Source organism: Pelophylax lessonae (assembly GCF_965119305.1).
Source record: "Pelophylax lessonae genome assembly, chromosome: 11".
NCBI lineage: Eukaryota > Metazoa > Chordata > Amphibia > Anura > Ranidae > Pelophylax > Pelophylax lessonae.
This window is the reverse complement of record NC_138778.1, coordinates 184,209,128-184,229,219: the sequence shown is the minus strand read 5'-3', so window position 1 is coordinate 184,229,219 and position 20,092 is coordinate 184,209,128. Positions and strand designations below refer to the sequence as shown.

Sequence of the window (20,092 nt, the reverse complement as noted above, 5' to 3'; positions counted from 1 at the left end):
ATAAGAAGATAAGAATGTACATAAGAGATAAAGAGAGCGAGAGCTACCACCACAAAACAAGGGGAGAGGGATGGGTTATAAAACAAACCACATACCCAGATCCATCTCTGCTGATAACAAATCAGGGAGTAGGCAAAAGTAACTCATCCGATGGTGACGCCAAAGCATGTGGAATAGCTACATGAACCTATGACATACCGATACTGTACCATCCAAAAAAGATATATAGAGAGACAGTGGGTAATAGTATAAAGTGTATATATTGCAATCAGAAAGGGCAAGGCACAAAACTGTGCTAGCCCTTAAATTGATCAAAAATGTTTAAATGAAAGTGCTCACCTCACAATGTATAATCATAAAAATGGGGGTAGCCAAGGTAACGTATTAAATGGATTATGTGACTGAAACCAGTCAGGATACAGCACATCCAGTTAGGCAGGTATCATTGGTTATATCATCAGTAGAGGATCTGTGAAAGTAAAAAGCCATTATATAACCAGAGCAGAGCAATTGGGCTATTTGTAAAGTATTTATATTAAAATGAACATAAGGATAAAAGCAGAGAAAGAATTCCAAGATATATCCCAACAAAACATTCCACATACTGTACCATGATCGCCACGAGTAACTCCAGTCCAGCCCTGTACAGATAGTAGATGGTGGTGTATGACGCTAGATAAGGCCGCACCTGCGCCTTTTATGTGCATCCCGTCGGGGCTTTATGCTGATGGCAATGGCGTCTCCCAACCCGGCGGGACTGTAGTGCGCATGCCCGCACAGCACGCGCGCATGCGCGAACGGGCGAAAGCCTGCTCACCCATAGAGCCGGCCATAGTGGACAGCTCACTCAGATGGAGGTACATACGGGGAAAAGCGCTCCCTGGTGTAACCTCCAAACGCCGCAGCCAACACACCCAGTCCTGGAGGGAGGGAATAGGGATAAACTGAACTGCTGCTTTCTGGCCGCACATATACCCACAAGACCCAGCATGCACAACTCCACACAAGGATGGACCTCTGGCACAACTAAAAAATAACAGTAGAATAACATACATTTGGTTTCGGAAAATAATATAACTACAGGACATTAATAAGACACAGAACTCTTATTAGATAATCAACAATTCAAGCCCAGAGGTCATAGGACACATCAGTATGAACATACAGTATGTATAAATAACATTAGCTAGAGGACAAAGTATATGAAATAACTCCTCTTTGAGGCTTATTAAACCTCTAGGGATAGATATATAAGAAAGGCTTATAAGACTGTATTTCATTAATACCAGGTGGATAGATAGTGTTAAGACGCTCTATCCACAATGTTTCTTTTTGAAGTATTTGTTTATCGCAGTTATCTCCTCTGGGGTCCTGGGGAATAACCTCTATCACCAAAAAAGTCACCAAAGAGGCATTGAATGTATGATGAAGATCCAGATGCCTGCTTACAGGTGTAAGCATTTTCCCATTTGCTGAATAGTAAATGTGATCGTTCAATCTTTGCCGCAGCTGTCAGGTCGACTTCCCCACATAAAAAGCCCCACATTGGCAGAGCATGAGGTAAATTACCCCTTGAGTGCCACAGTCTGCCCAAAATTTGGGAGCAAAAATCTCCCCATTCAGAAGTATGAACCTAGAGCCACTGGAAATCCAGGTGCAAAAGGCACAGTGACCACATTTAAACATACCCCTCGCTTCTGGATAGGAGCATAGTGACTGCTAGTAAGTCTATCCCGAAAGTGACGCAGCTCGTTTGAAAACAATTTCAGGAAATTTCCGTAAATATTTTTTTAGGATAGGGTCATCTTTTAACAGATGCCAGTGATTGCTAAGTATATCCCTTAGTTGGTGTTGCTGACCAGAAAATCTCATAATAAATTTAACTGTAGGGGTATTTTGTTGCTTATTATTGAATTTGTACAGAAGTGAATTACGAGATTGTTTAAGAGCTTTGTTGTAAGCCTCTTTGGATTTGGTGTAGCCTCTTTGTAAAAGCCGTTGCCGAAGCAAATTAGCCTGATGTTTAAAATATGAAAGGTGTGTACAATTCCTTCTCAGTCTGATATTCAGAGCATAAGGTATACTGCGAATCAGTGCAACCAGATGCGCACTGTGTTCGTGTAAAATGGTATTACCAGCAGTCTCCTTACGATATAGGCTGATGGCCAGACAATTCTCAGAGTCTTTGAAAATTTGAAGATCCAGAAAAGTGATGGTATCTGGATGACTATTCAGGGTGAACTTCAATTTGAATCGGTTGTTTTTGTTGTTCAACCGATCTACAAATGTTTGGAGATGTTGGCTAGTGCCCGTCCACACAATAAGTATGTCATCTATATAGCGTAGCCGTACGGATGTATGGCTAGAATATAACCCCAGTGTGTCACCTGAAAATAACCCCCCCCCCCCCCCCAGGTACAGGTTGTACAGGTTGGCGTAGGCCGATGCACAACACGTTTGTGGGAACAGCCTTTTGGGCTTCATACAGTGTTCTACTGTTGATATAACCAATGATACCTGCCTAACTGGATGTGCTGTATCCTGACTGGTTTCAGTCACATAATCCATTTAATACGTTACCCTGGCTACCTCCATTTTTATGAATATACATTGTGAGGTGAGCACTTTCATTTAAACATTTTTAGGGCTAGCACAGTTTTGTGCCTTGCCCTTTCTGATTGCAATATTTATACACTTTATACTGTTACCCACTGTCTCCCTATATATATTTTATAGATGGTACAGTATTGGTATGTTATAGGTTCATGTAGCCATCCCACATGCTTTGGCATGACCATCAGATGAGTTACTTTTGCCTACTCCCTGATTTGTTATTAGCAGAGATGGCTCTGGGTATGTGGTTTGTTTTATAACCCATCCCTCTCCCCTTGTTTTGTGGTGGTAGCTCTTGTTCTCTATATCTCTTATGTACATTCTTATCTTCTTATATAGAAGTAACATCCTACTTTTCTATGGTGCTGGTAACGTGTGCGCCCCCACATTTATCCTTGACCCTCATCCATGCCAATATTCCACCTTTGAACCTAGAGCACAATATCTTTAAGTGTGGTGTATTCACTAGTAACATTTTTTACATATTACAAATGGTACTTTAATGTTGTTCTTTTTATCTATTTAGAATAAATGTAATGAGCTCCTAAAGAAGCGAAAACTTGCAAAACATGTCAAGCCTTTATTATTGATGCTGACCACTCCATACTATGCTGGCTACATTTGGTTGATCAGCTATTCAATTACAGTTCTTTTGATCTTATATGGTTTTATTGTTGTTTTGTTTTGAATAAACCTTTTGGGATTTTTTACATGTGTGCCTTGAAAGTCCATGTTCTTCCAATATATATATTTTTAACATTCAAGATAATCATTTGGCTTGTTTATGTATCTAAATTAAGTTGTAACAAGCACAGCTTTCTTATTTTATGTTTAATTTTCTACTATTGTATTTTTATCTGTAAATGGTGGTGTAGGAAATTTGCATCCTTGGTGTTATAGTGGAGAGAAATATAGGATTCTGTCTTAACACTAGACATTACTAATAATTAATAATATAGATATCAATGTGTTCAATTACCCTTTTTCTTGTTTTAAAACAGGTTTTCACTGGTATATTTGCAGCTGAAATGTTTTTTAAGATCATTGCTCTGGATCCATATTACTACTTTCAGGTGGGATGGAATATATTTGACAGCATTATAGTCACACTGAGTCTGGTGGAGCTGGGCCTGGCCAATGTTGAAGGTCTTTCAGTCCTGCGGTCCTTTCGTCTGGTAGGTACAAGAATACTATACCTGATATATAACCAGTTAATGGTACATATCCATATTCCCTTATATATTACTTTATTAGAACTAAAAGATTATCCCAGAACTGAAACTGTATTTATCTACCTAAGGGATTTTTCCCTTTCTGTATTATCTGTCTATGTAGTCTCTACTAACCTTTGCCGGCATATATTTTCATCCCACACGTCCAGACTTCAGAGTTCTGAAAGTAACTCACTCACACACAAGAGCACAGTGAATGGGTTACTCAATTTTAATTTCAGTCTTTGGCTGTTGTATACAGTATACAAAACAGGATATATTTCCAGTCTATACATGTCATTTTCTACATAAAATAAAAATAGAATCATGCATAACAGGAAAAAGTCAGTTACCATAATCATCAGCAAGAGACCCTTTAAAATATGCCTTTACGTAACGGAAACAGATGTATGTACAACAGGAAAGCAAACTCAAGAAAAAACTTTTCAGAATAGAAAAATACCCTGCAAACAAAAATGTTCTCACAACTCAAATAACAATGGGAGAAAATTGATATCCTCAACAGCAAAAATGTCTAATCTGCAAAAGGAGAAATTTTCAGTAAATTTAAAAGTTAAAGTAAAACTTCAACGATCAGTGAAGCATGACAATATACCATTTAAATAAAGCATAATCTTAACAATAGGTGTTGGGCTACAATTGTGTTCATTGCTGGGGATACACAACACTGTTCTGTCTGTCTGAATAATGTCACCCAACTATAAAGCAGAATAAAAATTAGAGCAATGTCAATGTTGCTGTAATTTTGATTCTGCTTTAGGGTTGGGTGTGCTATTGTGTATACTTGATGAATTTTTTTTTTATGATAATATTTTCATATTTTACAACAAGTTGGATTTGTAGCTCTGAGATCCACAATTCTGTCTTCCCCTTGTTGATTAGTATATGTAGTGGCGGTATCTATCCAGATTTATTGGGGATGAGCACATTGCCCACCATACATGTTGGTCATATATATATATTAATCTTTGTTATATTTAGTATGAAATAAGCTTAAAAAATAAGTCTGCTCTGGGTAGGAAATTCTCTAACATGCATTCATAGAGATATGTTCAAATACAAAGGTATAGGGTAAATACAGTTCTGATGGTTATACTTTGTCAGTGCTGCAACAATTCACAGTCAGTCTGCAAGGCTATATTAGGAGCTCATGCAGCCCTAGGCAAGCAGGAATGATTGTACTATTTCTTAAAGTCTTATTTATTTTGTATGTTATCTGACCTGTTTTCCTAAATATTTAAACAAAATTGCTGTTGGAGACAAAACATGGTCTGACTTGTACCTCCAATCCACAGTACAGAATGAGGAAGTAACTGTATAATATTCTACATAGAGCCTCAAGAATATTTTCAGCAGCCCCAACATTCCCTTTATGGTCTTAATGTGGTTGTAAAGTCTAAACATTTTGTACAAAAAAATAAATAAAGAAAAAATGATTGGGTGTCAGCATCCCCCCTCAACCCCCCCCCCCTTTTTACTTACCAGAGCCCTCATTTGATCCAGCACCATGCACATCTGCAGCTCTTCTCTCCTTTCACTTGTGGGTCTTGCTGGCTTTGCGGGGGCATCGGGAGCTATTGGCCAGTGATTAGGGAGCGGGGCTGAGTCCTGCTGTCAGCTGCAGGGCTCGGGTGCGAGCAGTTACGAGTGCTCCAATGGGAAGCAGCTTTTCATGGGGGCGCTGGACAGAGGGGGGGGGGACCCAAAAAGAGGAGGTTCGCGGCACAGAGTGGGTGAGTACAGACGTTTTATTTATTTATTTATTTATTTTTTTACAATCATTTTAAATATGATACATACTCACAAATATGCAGATGGTTCAGGAATGGCAAACAGAAATGTAAAATGGGAACAGAATTGGTAAATGAGGAGGTAAGGTGCGACCTTCTCTTACAAGGCTACCCTAAGTACAGGCTTACAAGTGACAACCTTATTTTTTTTCATTAGTGCATTGTGCTTAAATAATGAAAAACCGGCATTAAAAAGGCATAAAAATAATTTTTTCTTTTACAAAAAATGATTGGCAAAATATCGGTTAGACATTACCAGTAAGTACTGTATTTGCTGAGACAAGGGAACGGTTACTTAAGAAGATCAGAGTTATTGTACCTAAAGTAAAACAGAAGGAGGTTATCAGGGAGGGTTATAGCCCGTCAGGTTGGTTTTTTTTTTTTTTTTTGCAGTCTGCGTCCCATGGAGGAGATTCTCTTCCTCTTTTTGGAGATTTCCCTTCCCCTTCTGTCCCATAGCCCAACTTCCTCCAAAGTAAGGCAAACTCTGCTTGTCACCAGAACTAATGTCCCCGTTAGAAGATTTCCCCTCTATTACTGTTCTGGGGACGACCCAAAATTTAGACTCTTCTTTCACTTTCAGTGATAATGATAAACATGACAAATAGATGGGGGAATCTCCCTACAGGGGCACAGATAGCAATGCAAATCTGACAGATGTTCTAATCACTCTCCACCCTCTCCAAACCAAAAAAAATATTCTTTTCCTTTAGTCATACTTTTTTTTAAATCTGTTTATATTAAAGTGATCATCTTAATAAAATTCTATAGTGAACTTATTCTCATATATCACAGCAGTCAGCCAGCAATAATGCTGATTACACAGACAGAGAGAAAATCTACAACTGTATTATAAAATGGCCTTAGGAAAATATGTGAGATTTTAAAATTATAGAATGTACAGCAATAGCTCAAATTCTGTTTACACTAGAAATAAACAATGTTTCCTCCTTCTAGCATATATCACCAATATGTAGAATCCTGTGCTTAGTTTTGTTTTAAAATAAGTTTGTAAAAAATATGTATTATTTTGTATCGTACATAGGGCTGTCATTGCCAAACTCATAGGCAGGGCTTGCAAATTCTATGCTGACATTGCTGAAATATGTCCATAGCAAAGGATTAAGTGGCGTATATGTGCTATCTTGTGACCGATCTGTTAGCCATGTGTTTACCATTTTAGTTAATAACAGATCTATGACAAGAGAACACATCTTCTTCATGTCATTCTCTTCTATGGAGCAATATTCCACTAAAAAGGAACTCCATCCTGTGAAAGAATCCTTTTCTTCTGTGTTAGAAAGGTGTGGTTCCTTATTATGTGTGGTGTAGAACTTTACCCCAACTTATAAATAACATTTGTGTTGGGGCAGGCTCTGTGCAAAACAAACTTTTCATTCTTATTGTTGTAACAAGAGGCAGTTATTGGCTATGCAGGACTTCTTTTCAGCCACAAGGTGGCAGCAACAAGAGTGCTTTTCTTTAGATTGACTTTAGACTGTAGCCCTCTGGGAGATGTAGTCTGGATGGAGATCTGAATCATCACCAATACTGGGTAATCAACTACTGTACCCAGGGATAACTGAGAGCAGGAGGAGCCATATAAGTAGAAAAGCCTGGGAAGGAGCAGGGCAGATGTGGAGAGTACCATTTGGAGAGCTGCTGTGGAGAAAGAGGTGCTGTGCTGTGTCTCTTTCGAAACAAAATGAGCCAGCAGGTTGCTTGTATGCTGAACGCTGTTGTATCCTGACCCAGGTAGCTAGAGTGAGCTAGGTGTTGCAGCGCTATGGGCTACTCCAATACCTGTTCTGGAACGCGAGTCTGTGACCCAGGCCACTGCTGTTTGGACCCGCTGGAGGAGCCACGAAGGAGAATTGCCAAAATACTTGTCATTTTTCCCACCACAGCCAACAGTCAACAAACAAAGGTTGGCCCTCCAAAAACTTCAGCATACCGCTTCAGGTGGACTCCAGGGAGAGAGAGAGTGATGAGCAGGTCACAGACCCACATTTAAGCTGAACCCCTCACATTGTTATTAGTCGCGACTTGCAAGAAGCTGCGGGGTATAGGTTTCCCACACACCACTGTTCTAATTGCTGCTGTTGTTGCTGAACCCAGGTCCAACATAGCCATTTTTAACTGTTCCTTTCATCCCACTGCAAAACTGTGCACTCTGTGCATCTAATTGCTGCAACTGTGCCTACCCTTCATCTAATTATTCATTTGCACCCAAAAGATTCCTCCCTGTTACTAAATCCAAGTCCTGAGGTGCAGTACTGTAACCACTCAAATCATAGACATATTTCATCCCTACACGCCAACATCTTCAAGGGCCCCAACCAAGCCAGCAGAAGATTCACATTAAGAAGATAACTTCATCCTGAGAGCATACACACAGATTTGTGTTTGACTTTAAATTCTTACTCTCAGGCCTAAACCTAGCCCCTTGTCAGGAGAGCTGTCAAATGACATATCCTTATCCCTATTGTTACTACTTACTACTGCCTAATCTCCATCCAGCGATGTGCAGGAGAACCGAGGTTCTCCTATGTCTCTCCCACCTGATTGGCTGAGATGCAGCAGCAGGAGCAATTGGCTCCCACTGCTGTCAATCACATCCAGTAAGGCAGGAGCGGGGGGCCAGGCTGAGCCATGCTCTCTGCATTTTATGGATGTAGAGAGCCGGTTCATGAGCGAGCGAGCACGCACGAGTGCCCCCACAGCAAGCAGCTTGCTATAGGGGCACTCGGCAAGGGGGAGGGGCCCAGAGCGACAAGAAGAGGAGCATCAGGTAAGGCTCTGTGCAAAACCACTGCACAGAGCAGGTGTGTATAACATGTCTGTTATTTTTTTAAAAATAAAAAAAATCCTTTACAATCACTTTAAAATCATTGTAAGGGACTTTGTGAAGCTGCTTGTGTTTCGTGCTGATTATCTCTAACTTACCAATACATTCTATTGTTCTTCCTAGAGTTGTAAGTCTAATTCCTGTGTGCTTTTTAAAGATTACAGAATTATATACTGGTGGTGTCAGTGAGGTTGAGACTTCACACAGGGCTGGATAGTAGCAGGACCAAAAATAACCAGTTTCCCCTATAGGGGTAACGCTACATTGTGAAGAGTGAACTGACAATTTCTCTCACTGTTGCCCTGCAGCAGTGAGCAGAAGAGACTGCTGAAATAATCGTTAAAGATCTTAAGATTCTATAAGGTTTAACAAGGCATACCCCCAACAACCAATCAAAAAATAGCTTTGATGACATTACAGTGCTGGAGACAGGTTTCGCATTGGTAGCTGTAGGTGGAAGGTCATTCTTGGGTTATGTAATGCTTCAAACCATAGGCCTGGGCATGAAAATATTATAATAGGTCTTAAATATATGTGTTTACTACTGTTCTTATAGGATCTTATTATGATTTGTGATTATCCAATTTGGTGATGAAGACAGTTATGGTTATTTTTATAACAAAATAAGTTAATCATCAATCATAGTACATTATGCATGCCACCAAGCTATGTTCACAAGTGATTTATAATCGTGGAGTCTTGTTGATTACTTTACACATTATTGGAGTCTTGTTAATTACTATACACTCCTACATACAAGTTTTAATTGTTTTTGGGATAAGCACTTATAGGAGATCAGCCTAATGTAAATGATTTTCTTGGTATGTATTCATATTTTAAAAACCTTGCTTCCTTGTATAATTTGTAATGTTATAAGCATGTTTGCTCATTACATGCACAGGCTCTGCTTCCTGCTTTGCAGTGCAACACAATAGCAATGCTTTAAAGTGATTGTAAAGCTTTGTTTTTTTTTTCTTTCTTTTTTTTTTTTATTTGACCCCTCCCTCCTGCCCCCACAGCAACTAGCTTGCTTTGGATCACCCAAGCCCAGCCGCTGCTTTGTGTGTCCATTCAGACACGGAGCCGTGATTAGCCCCGCCTCCTCTATCTCCTCATTGGCTCTCTGACTTTGATTGACAGCAGCGGGAGTCAATGGCGCCTGCTGCTGCATCTCAGCCAATCAGGAGGGAGAGTATCAGATAGCCGAGACTTTCATGAAACATTGCTGGATCGAGATGGGGCTTGTGGAACATTGCTGGATTGAGATGCGGCTCAGGTAAGTATTAAGTGAGGCTAAGGAGGGCTGCTGCACACAGAGGGTTTTTTATCTTAATGCATAGAATGCATTAAGATGAAACACTTTCTGCCTTTAGAACCACTTTAATGCTCCTTTTCACAATACAAGTCTATGCTGTTGATTTACTAATACTGGAGAGTGCAAAAGCTGGTGCAGTTGTGCATGCTAGCCAGTCATCTTCTAACTCCAGCTTGTTCTATTTAAGTTAATGTAAACCTTATTCATGACATTTGACCTGGGCACATTTATCTGTAGTGTTTACTTATCACTCTTCAGAGCCCTAAGTCCCCTGGCTTTCTCTTGCTCCGTTCTTCTGTTGTCAGCATTCGGAGTGGATGCATAGAAATACATTAGCGGACAGCTGGTCTATTCACAGCACAGCTCTGCATTTTTCTGCAGAGCTGTGAAGAGAAGGTGTGTCCCTTTCCTCCAATCAGCTGTCTTAGAGTGTATAGCCAAACTTCCCTCCCACAGGTGAAACAGGAAGAGAAAATTCTAACAGGACGTGCACTTTCTAAACAGCATGGAAAGCTGAGGAAAGCACATATACAAGTAAAACTTATGTAGGAGAATTTGTTAAATCTCTGTGTACTATCTGAGGCTGTTCACTTCACTGGGTATATGTGAAAAAAAAAACTGAAAGCTGATTGGTTTCTGCACCAGATTTTTCAACCCCTATGTGCCAATTGACTGAAATTTGTAACAAATAGCCTTAAACCTGATTGTTACTGGATATTGCAGCTCCATTGTGCAGCTTTATTGTTCACACCAGACCTCATTATTGGGCTTTAAAGCATGGGCAGTACCTCTAGCACTTGCCTGATTAACAGGTTTATCATGAAATTAACAGTTTTGAATATCTATGAATTCTGTCTGACTGTTCATGCCTTGGATTAGTCCATCATATAGTCTGGACTATGTTTATACCAAGCTATGTTATTCCTGATTTACCTTTGCTAATCCACTGCTTACCTGTCTGGAATCTGTTGACAGCAACTGACCTGGCGATCAGTCTTCTGCTACTGTTTGGTCTTACCCTTTGTCTACATACACAGCTTTAGCTATTGCCAGTTGTCAGCTGCAGAGGTTCTACTGAATGTTGGTAATGAAATAAACTGACTCCTTCTGTGACTTTTACCTTATCTCCTCAGTTGTTAAGCAGGAAGCAGAATGCTAGCACTGAGTCCCTGCTAGTGAGTGATCGACCGATTATCGGCAAAGCCGATATATTGAGGGTCGATCTGCACTTTCCCCGATATATTGGAATCAGCCACCAAGGTGACCGATATTGCCCATATTTCTGGAAAGTGCTGTACCGGAGTGATGCCTGCAGCTAGAGGCATCACCCTGGTACCGGCGTCCATAGCCGACGGTCGGCTGTCTTGTAATGATAACTGATGTGACTGAGAAGCAGATTCGGCTGTCAGTACAAGGAGCGGGAGGGGACATCCCCCCTCCTGCCACCTTCCGCGGCTCGTCCCACCGGGAGACCCGGGGCAACCAGCCTGCACGGCCACCGAATAGCCGATCAAAGCTGCATTCGGCTCTGATCAGGTCTCCATGTCATGACATCACTTCTCGGCGCCAGATTAAAAAAAATTACAGCATTCAAAACAGCCAAACTTGGCATTTTGAATGCTTTTAAGTGCAGAGGAGGGGTTTGGGGTCTTTTAGACCCCCAGATCCCCCCACAAGTGTTCCTGTCAAGTGATAAAAATAAAAAAAATGTTTTTTAAATGTACGAAAATATCGGCCGATACCGATATGCAATGGCCAAAATATCGGTATCGGGAAACGAAAAACCGATATCGGTCGATCACTTCTACTAATCTGCTACTCTATGAATCTCTACATTTACTTCAAACAAAGACGTGATGTCAAAATGTGAATGTCATAACAATTTCTTTAAAAGAAAGTCCTTTACCAATAAAAAATTACTTCAGAATTTATGTTCACTGAAAATACACTATACTTCACAGCAAGCAAACCTACACTGGGTTAGTGTAATAATTTCTCAAAGCAGTATTTTCTAAACTCTTGGAGGTTTACCAGTGTTGGTTTACATATTCTCCACACACAATAGGTCCATCTCAGGATTCATGTGGCCAGCTTTGTGGGAGGATAATCATCATTCAGTGTAAGTAGATGGTGATATTTAAAGAGGTTGTAAACTCGTTTAAAAAATTTTTTTTTTTTTTTTACAACCTGCAAGAGAAAGACATAATGAGCTAGTATGCATCGCATACTAGCTCATTATGAAATACTTACCTTAGAACGAGCCCCCGCCGTGCCGCTCTCTTACCTGTATGACGGGCGACATGACATGTCGCCCGTCTTCCGGGATCGCGGCATCCGGTCATCTGATTGGCCGGAGCCGCGGTGACGTCACTCCCGCGCACGCGCGCGGGAGCCGACGGTCACGGCACGGGGCTCTGAAGGAACGGCACGATCAGCCGTTCCTTCAGAGCGCATGCGCCAGTGACGTCACTGGCTGCATTAAAGGTAAATATCTCCTAAACGGTGCAAGTTTAGGAGATATTTACAGTACCTATAGGTAAGCCTTATCATAGGCTTACCTATAGGTACAACTTCCTGAGGAGGGTTTACTTCCTCTTTAATGGTCTGTGGTGCTTGGACACTGCATTAATTGTTATGGAATTGCAAAACCCACTTTAATTTGGACTGCATAGCAATGGAAAGGATCTGTTCCCTGTGGGTGTGCAGAAGGTGATGATCTTCTGTATCAGTTTCAAGTAAAGCCTTGTACACAAGAACACTGCTTTATAAGGAAATACATTGAGTAACTAGGCGGATCCAGGCTACATTATCTAGGATTTGAAACTATTTTTTGAAGCACGGACCCCTCCCAAGGGATGCGGTGTAGTGAACTGGCCTCTGGATGCAGATGCAGCCAAGACCCTCAAACACAATGGTGCAGAGAGCAAATTGGTGCTATTTTGTATTGAGCCATTCAACTCATTACACTCTTTCAGGGTTTGAAGGCACCCTGACCATGTCCATCTCAAATAATCTGTCATTAACATAATATCATATCTAAAAAAATCTGTCATCGAACATAGAGGTAAATTGGAATTCCTTAAGGGGTGATATGCCTTTTCGTGGAAACAACACTGCCAAGCTGCTATTTTAAAGTTAGTTTAATGACTCTTCTCCATTTGACACTGGAGTTTTAGCTTGCAGGCTGTCTGCTGGGTAACAGACTGTATATATATATTTGAGGCCCCTGTGTGTTCCCCTGAGACTGATTTACGTTCCTCACAGTGCTGATAACATTTCATCTGACTCCAGAAAGGACTAGGGATAATACTCTGCTCTGCTTTGATGAAGTAATACTAATGAAAAGTTAATGTGCACATATGATCGAGTGACTTAGTATTATATAGCATGCTATATTTGCATGCAAAACCTAAAGTGTAAGTCCACCAATTCAGGTTTGGTTACATGCCACTGAGTAGCACCACAATATGGCTTCTTACATCTCTTGTTTTTTTTTCTGGCACTGAGATACTTGCATATGACTATTATGTGCACTTTTTTGCAACCTGTGTGAACAACATCTGGAAGGAGACTTGGGGGAGAATTGGAGTTTGGAACTTTGATGGTTGAATTTCGCTATTGGAGCCCTGAGTATTATGAGTGCACTAAGTGATTCAGCCTTTTGTAGTTATTGTTTTGAGAAGAATTCTCAAAAAAGTGGATGGTTTAAAAGTACTGTCAAAACCATAAATTGCCTTTTTAGGAGCAAGTCTTTATTTAGAAATTCTTAAGCCACTTACACTTTTAAATTCAGATCTTCTTGCTCTGGACATGTTCCAAACTGTAAAAAAGGGAAGTGCACGCGGACCTCGGATAATATCGCTTTAATAGGGGACAATACAATACAGTTAAGTTGCACTCACATTTCCATCCTCATTGGACAAGCACTTCGGCATATTAACAGAAGCTCCTCGCTCCTCCCGTCCCTCCAAGTATTCCTCCGGTCTCCTGTCTCGCAGCTGCCGCCGCTTTGAGCCCGCTCTCTATTACTTCCTGCTAACGGCTCCCCCCGCCAGGTCACAAGATGCCGGTACTAGTGCGCCTGCGCACCAGTCCGCCGTCACACACCACTGGTCCTGAAGGAGGCTCCGCCTCCGAAATGCGTTGTCCGTGGCAACCAGCAGAAGCAGCACATCCCTTTTGGATCCCTCCACTGCCTAACCCCATACTGTGTACAGTTTCGGCCGAGGCTTAGGCTAACCTTCCCAGTGGTGTGTGACGGCGGACTGGTACGCAGGCGCACTAGTACTGGCATGTAGTGACCTGGCGGGGGGAGCCGTTAGCAGGAAGTAATAGAGAGCGGGCCTAAAGCGGTGGCAGCTGCGAGAAAGGAGACCAGAGGAATACTTGGAGGGACGGGAGGAGCGAGGAGCTTCTGTTAATATGCCGAAGTGCTTGTCCAATGAGGATGGAAATGTGAGTGCAACTTAACGGTATTGTATTGTCCCCTATTAAAGCGATATTATCCGAGGTCTGCGTGCGCTTCCCTTTTTTACAGTTTGGAACCTGCTTTTTATCTGCCCCCCAGTGGAGTGTAAGAGGAGCTGCAGCGACCGGGACATACCTGCCTAAAAACATACAACAAGTAGGAAGTGGACTCAGGATCAGTACCATAGGCTGTTGAAGTATATCCCTATGTAGATGTTGGACTCCAGCATGTGCAGGGGCTATTTTTGTTGATTGCTCTGGACATGGGTGCTTTTGTTGTCTTCATCCCATAATTGTGAATACATTTTATGTAATAGTCACCTAAAGTTAAACTCCAGACCAGTTAAAGTAGGTGCAGCTGTACCTGCAAAAGGATTTGCATTTCTGTCCACCCAGTCCTAAGATTAAACCACTTGCCGACCGCCCGCCGCCTTTTTACTGCGGCAGGGCGGCTCGGCTGCGTCCAGTCACGTAGTACTACGTGACTGGAGTGCATGTGGTTTAGACACAGCGGAAGACGGGCCGCGGGAGGAGCGGCGGCGATTGCCGCTGCCCTCCCGCGATCGTCCGAAAAACCAAGAGAAGACCTGCCTGCTTATATAAACAAAGCAGGTGGATCTTCTGTCAGACAGGCAGGGACAGATCAGCAAACTGCGATCTGTCTGTGCCTGTCACAGAATCCCCCCCCCCCCCACACACACACAGTGAGTAAGCATACAGGCATACATTTAAACCCTTTGATCACCCCCAGTATTAACCCCTTCCCTGCCAGTGTCATTTATACAGTAACAGTGCATATTATTTAGTACTAATCACTGTATTAGTGTCACTGGTCCCCATAAAGTGTCAAAAATGTCAGTTAGGGGTCTGATCTGACCGCCGCAATGTCGCAGTCCCGCTAAAAATCGTAAATTGCCGCCATTACTAATAAAAAAGAAATAAATAAAAAGTCCAAAAATCTATCCCGTGTTTTTTAAATGCTATAACTTTTGTGCAAACCAATTAAAATACGCTTTTTGGGATTTGTTTTACCAAAAATATGTAGCAGAATACAAATAGGCCTAAACTGATAAAAAAAATTACATTTAAAAAAAAAAAAATTTTGGGAATGTTTTATAGGAGAAAGTATAAAATATGGCGTTTTTTTCAAAATCGTTGCTCTTTTTTTGTTTATAGCGCAAAATCTAAAAACCGCAGAGGTGATCAAATACAATCAAAAGAAATCTCTATTTGTGGGAAAAAAAGGACATCAATTGTATTTGGGTACAGCGTCGCACGACTGCGCAATTTTCCGTTAAAGTAACGCAGTGCCGAATCGCAAAAAATGGCCTGGTCATTAAGGGGGTAAAACCTTCCGGGGCTGAAGTGGTTTAACAGCTCTACCAGACCTGACTTTTATTTGCTTCATTTATGCAGTATAGTGTGGTAACCTCCCTGCATCTAGGCTGTGATTGAACAAGGAAGGAGCAGCAGATTGATCGATGAGCTCAGTGTCTATCTGTGAATGTTTCTAGTCAGTATATTTGTATGCAGCACACCAGAGTCAAATGCTTGTACCTACACCAAAATACATTTAAAAATAATCTTTTTTAGCATGTAAATCTGTATTGCATATAGCATTGATAACACAAATACCTCACAGCTTGTTGGGTAATAAAAAAAAAATACTAATAATAAAGGCACAATACAGCAGTTTTCCAGCCTGTAATGTTAAAGAATAATAAATAATGATTTTTAAATAATGCATACATTAAAGGCAATAATTACTGTTTTATATTTGCTGAGTTCAGCATTAACGTTACAATAGCTGCTCATATTTATACAGCTCTGCTTCAGTTATTTTCAATCATTAACGACTAGAATGATCTAATTGACTTTGCCAGAATTACCTCTAGAGCTCTGTGTTCTAATAGAAAAGAGTTATAGGGTTGGAGTTATTCATGTGTGTCCTAATATCAGTTCCAGTGTCCTCTCTGATCTAGCTAACCAGAATGCCCTAGATGTCCTAAAAAGTCTATAATGAGGTAAAAAGAGTATAAAACAGGACCTGGTCTTTCTAAGTCATTATAGTTGCTACATTGGTGGTCTACAATTTGGGTGATAAAACATTAGTCTTTATGTTGTCTTCCAGTTAGGTTCACATGCTTGGCAATTTTAGTTTAATTCTTTATTATTTCATTTAGATAATTAATGTTCTCTTTCTTTCCAGCTCAGGGTCTTTAAGCTTGCCAAGTCTTGGCCTACGCTGAACATGCTTATCAAAATTATTGGTAACTCGGTAGGCGCTCTTGGGAATCTCACTCTGGTCCTGGCCATTATTGTCTTCATCTTTGCGGTGGTGGGAATGCAGCTTTTCGGAAAGAGCTATAAGGAGTGTGTTTGTAAGATCAATTCAGACTGTGTTCTTCCCCGATGGCACATGTTCGACTTCTTCCACTCTTTCCTCATTGTCTTCCGAATCCTATGTGGAGAGTGGATTGAAACCATGTGGGACTGTATGGAGGTGGCGGGGCAAGCTATGTGCCTGGTCGTGTTCATGATGGTCATGGTGGTGGGAAATTTAGTGGTAAGTCTTGCTTTATTTTCTTTTTTGGTTTTTGCCTAAATTCAATGAGCTATGTTTTCATTTGTAATACTAAATTAGAGCGATTGTTTTACTTTAAAGCCCACCTTCCATCTCAGTGGCAGGGTCTACTCATTCCAGCTGCCCTCTCTCCCTAAATCGCTGAATTAAATGCAAAATGAAACCTGTGGGAAGGAATGTTAGATAATATACAGTAAGTAAAAAAGGAAATTGCAACGCTGAAGATAAATAAATAATACACCAATTAAAGTGCAACAAATGTATACATTATCCCAGTGAGGGAATAAAATGTATCATATAATAAGTGTTCATTCAAAAGATGTAACAAAGTTTATGACAATCAAAAAGGACAGATCCTGCACATGCTGATATACAACAAGTACAAAGAGGAGTACTTCACCAGCCCATGGCGCTGTCCATGTGTTCACCTCCTTTGTATGTTTTTTAGCTGAAATGTCCCGGTTGCTGCTGCTCCTCTCTCACTCCACTGGGGGGGGGGGGGATCAAAACAATTCAAATCTGTAAAGAAAAGCGCACGCAACCTCGGGCAATAACACTTTAATAAAGGACAATAACACAGTACATTTGAATTGCACTCACACTTTTCCTTTAAGACAATCGCTTTACAGCATTCCAACAGGAGCTACTCGCTCCTCCCGTCCCTCCAGATGGTGACTCTGCGGTCTCCTCATTCGCGGCTGCCGCCGCTGTATCCCCGCTCTCCTTCACTTCCTGTGTTGCCTGGTCACCGGATGCTGGTTCTAATGCGCCTGCACACTATACCGACGTGATCTACGGCGCCTCAGGAGAGCCTCAGCCAAAGCCGGAGCCACAAGTTGTACGGAGCTGCGAGGTGGGGGATTCAAGACACGGGTGCACTGCCTCTGCTGTTGCTACGAACAACGCGTTTCGGAGGCGGAGCCTCCTTCCTCAGGTCCCACCTTGCTTCCTGCTAATGCCCCTCCCTATATACCCGGGATACCATCGGCCCTAATTATTTGATTGTATATTCTTAAAGGGGCCAGTAACCAATAATCCTTATCCACCTTGGCTGGGACGGGAGAAGCAAGGGGCTATCCACTTTTAAAAACATATATTAAAAATACAGTTTAAGATACAATTTAAAATACAATTTAAAACAGTACAATACCAGCGCAGATATTAACCAGAGCTATTATAGATACATGTTTGGATATCACATTCCCTACATAGCAATGGTTGTCTCCTGCTAAAAATACATAAATGTATCCTAAAAGTATATATGTATATAAGACCCTAAGGTCGCAGCCGCGAATGAGGAGACCGCAGAGTCACCATCTGGAGGGACGGGAGGAGCGAGTAGCTCCTGTTGGAATGCTGTAAAGCGATTGTCTTAAAGGAAAAGTGTGAGTGCAATTCCAATGTACTGTGTTATTGTCCTTTATTAAAACGTTATTGCCCGAGGTTGCGTGCGCTTTTCTTTACAGATTTGAACAAAGTTTATGAGTACATCCCGGTGCAAATGATGAAAAAAAGGATGCTGTGTCCACCACCATATGAGTGAAGTTCAAACTCACCAGAGCCAAATGCTGTCTATATTATAGGACAGCAATAGGGTATTATGCGACCGGCTTCATGATCTTTGGACGTCTGGATAATCAGCGACCTCCGGCCCTGGGAACAACCTCCAATCGATTTTAACGACTCAGCACATCACATGAGAGTTTAAAATGCAAAATGGTGTAGAACGAAGTGGTATAAGTTTAATAAAAATATATTTTTTATTAAACTTATAGCACTTCGTACTACACCTTGGGCCTCTTCCTTTTGCATTTTAAACTCTCATGTGATGTGCTGAGTCGATAAATCGATTGGAGGTTGTTCCCGGGGCCGGAGGTCGCTGATTATCCAGACGTCCAAAGATCATGAAGCCTGTCGCATAATACCCTATTGCTGTTCTATAATATAGACAGCATTTGGCTCTGGTGAGTTTGAACTTCACTCATATGGTGGTGGACACAGCATCCTTTTTTTCATCATTTGCACCGGGATGTACTCATGAACTTTGTTACATCTTTTGAATGAACACTTTTCATATGATACGTTTTATTCCCTCACTGGGATAATGTATACATTTGTTGCACTTTATTTGGTGTATTATTTATTTATTTTCAGCGCTGCAATTTCCTTTTTTAGCCCCCGTTCACACTGGGGCGACCTGTCAGGTGACCTAGTCGTCTGATAGGTCGCCTGGCATAGAGAAGCTGTGGACCCGTTCTAATAGGAGCGACACAAGTCGCTCCGACTTAGAAAAAGGGTCCGGAGCTTCTTTGGGGCAACCTGGAGCGACCTGCATTGACTTCAATGTTATGAAGTCCGTGCCGGCCGCTCCAAAGTCCTGGTGCGAGCAGCGCGCCGCGACCTGTGAGGTCGCCCCGGGAAGTAGCGTCGCCCCAGTGTGAACGGGGCCTTAATCTTACATTTTAGTGTATGTATATTTTACACTCCCTTGCTAGCGGCTCATCTTTCATATCATAAGCGCTGATTCATATTTTTTGTTAGATAATATACAGTACTTTCCTTTCCCTGGCATCCTCCAGAAGCATCAAGGTGAGACTGAGAGCATCCTCCTTCCAGACAGAGAATGTTGAATAGCCCAAATCTTGCACAAAGACAATCTTGCACTTTGCTGAAGTATGTATTCTCGAGGTTTGAGCTACTCAAGATTCCCAGGGATCTTGTTAGCAAGATGTCCTCACCCCCTGCACTACAGAAAATGGGCAAATTGTATCTAATAAACAACCCCCCCCCCCCCCAGGTTTTTTTTTTATGTGGATGGGGGGGAGGGGGCACAATGAATAAGCAGACCTGGCATGAAGTACAAGTTTCCCTTTAATTAAACACAAACCAAATAGCTTAATACACAGTTGAAATGCATGCATGTTTACAACTGATAGCAAACTTGTAACTCTGTACAGCCAGACTTGTGATTTGAAGGTCACAACTGCACTGCAAACCCAAAGCAAATGAGATACTTATTTTCTGGTTCAACAATTTCATTCTCTGTGTAACATTTCCTCCTGCAGCTCATTTATTAAGCAATGAATGAAGATCACCACCTTTGTCCAATTGGCAGGGAGGTGATCCAGGAAGCAGTAAAGCTGGATCAATACATTATAGATTTATCATACTGGCTTTGTAGTGTGACAGAACTGTATACATTGCAGGATATTCTGAACAGAATTACAAGGACTTTGACAGGTC

General features: G+C 41.4%; 1 protein-coding gene across 1 annotated transcript in view; it reads left to right on the top strand.

Moving 5' to 3' along the window:
* Positions 1 to 20,092, top strand: part of SCN4A (sodium voltage-gated channel alpha subunit 4) — a 250,242-nt gene that overhangs the window by 168,272 nt on the left and 61,878 nt on the right. Inside the window, exons 14-15 of the mRNA XM_082272569.1 lie at positions 3,615 to 3,788; positions 16,475 to 16,831. Of these exons, the coding sequence (XP_082128695.1) occupies positions 3,615 to 3,788; positions 16,475 to 16,831 (531 nt within the window). The remainder of the gene's footprint in view (positions 1 to 3,614; positions 3,789 to 16,474; positions 16,832 to 20,092) is intronic.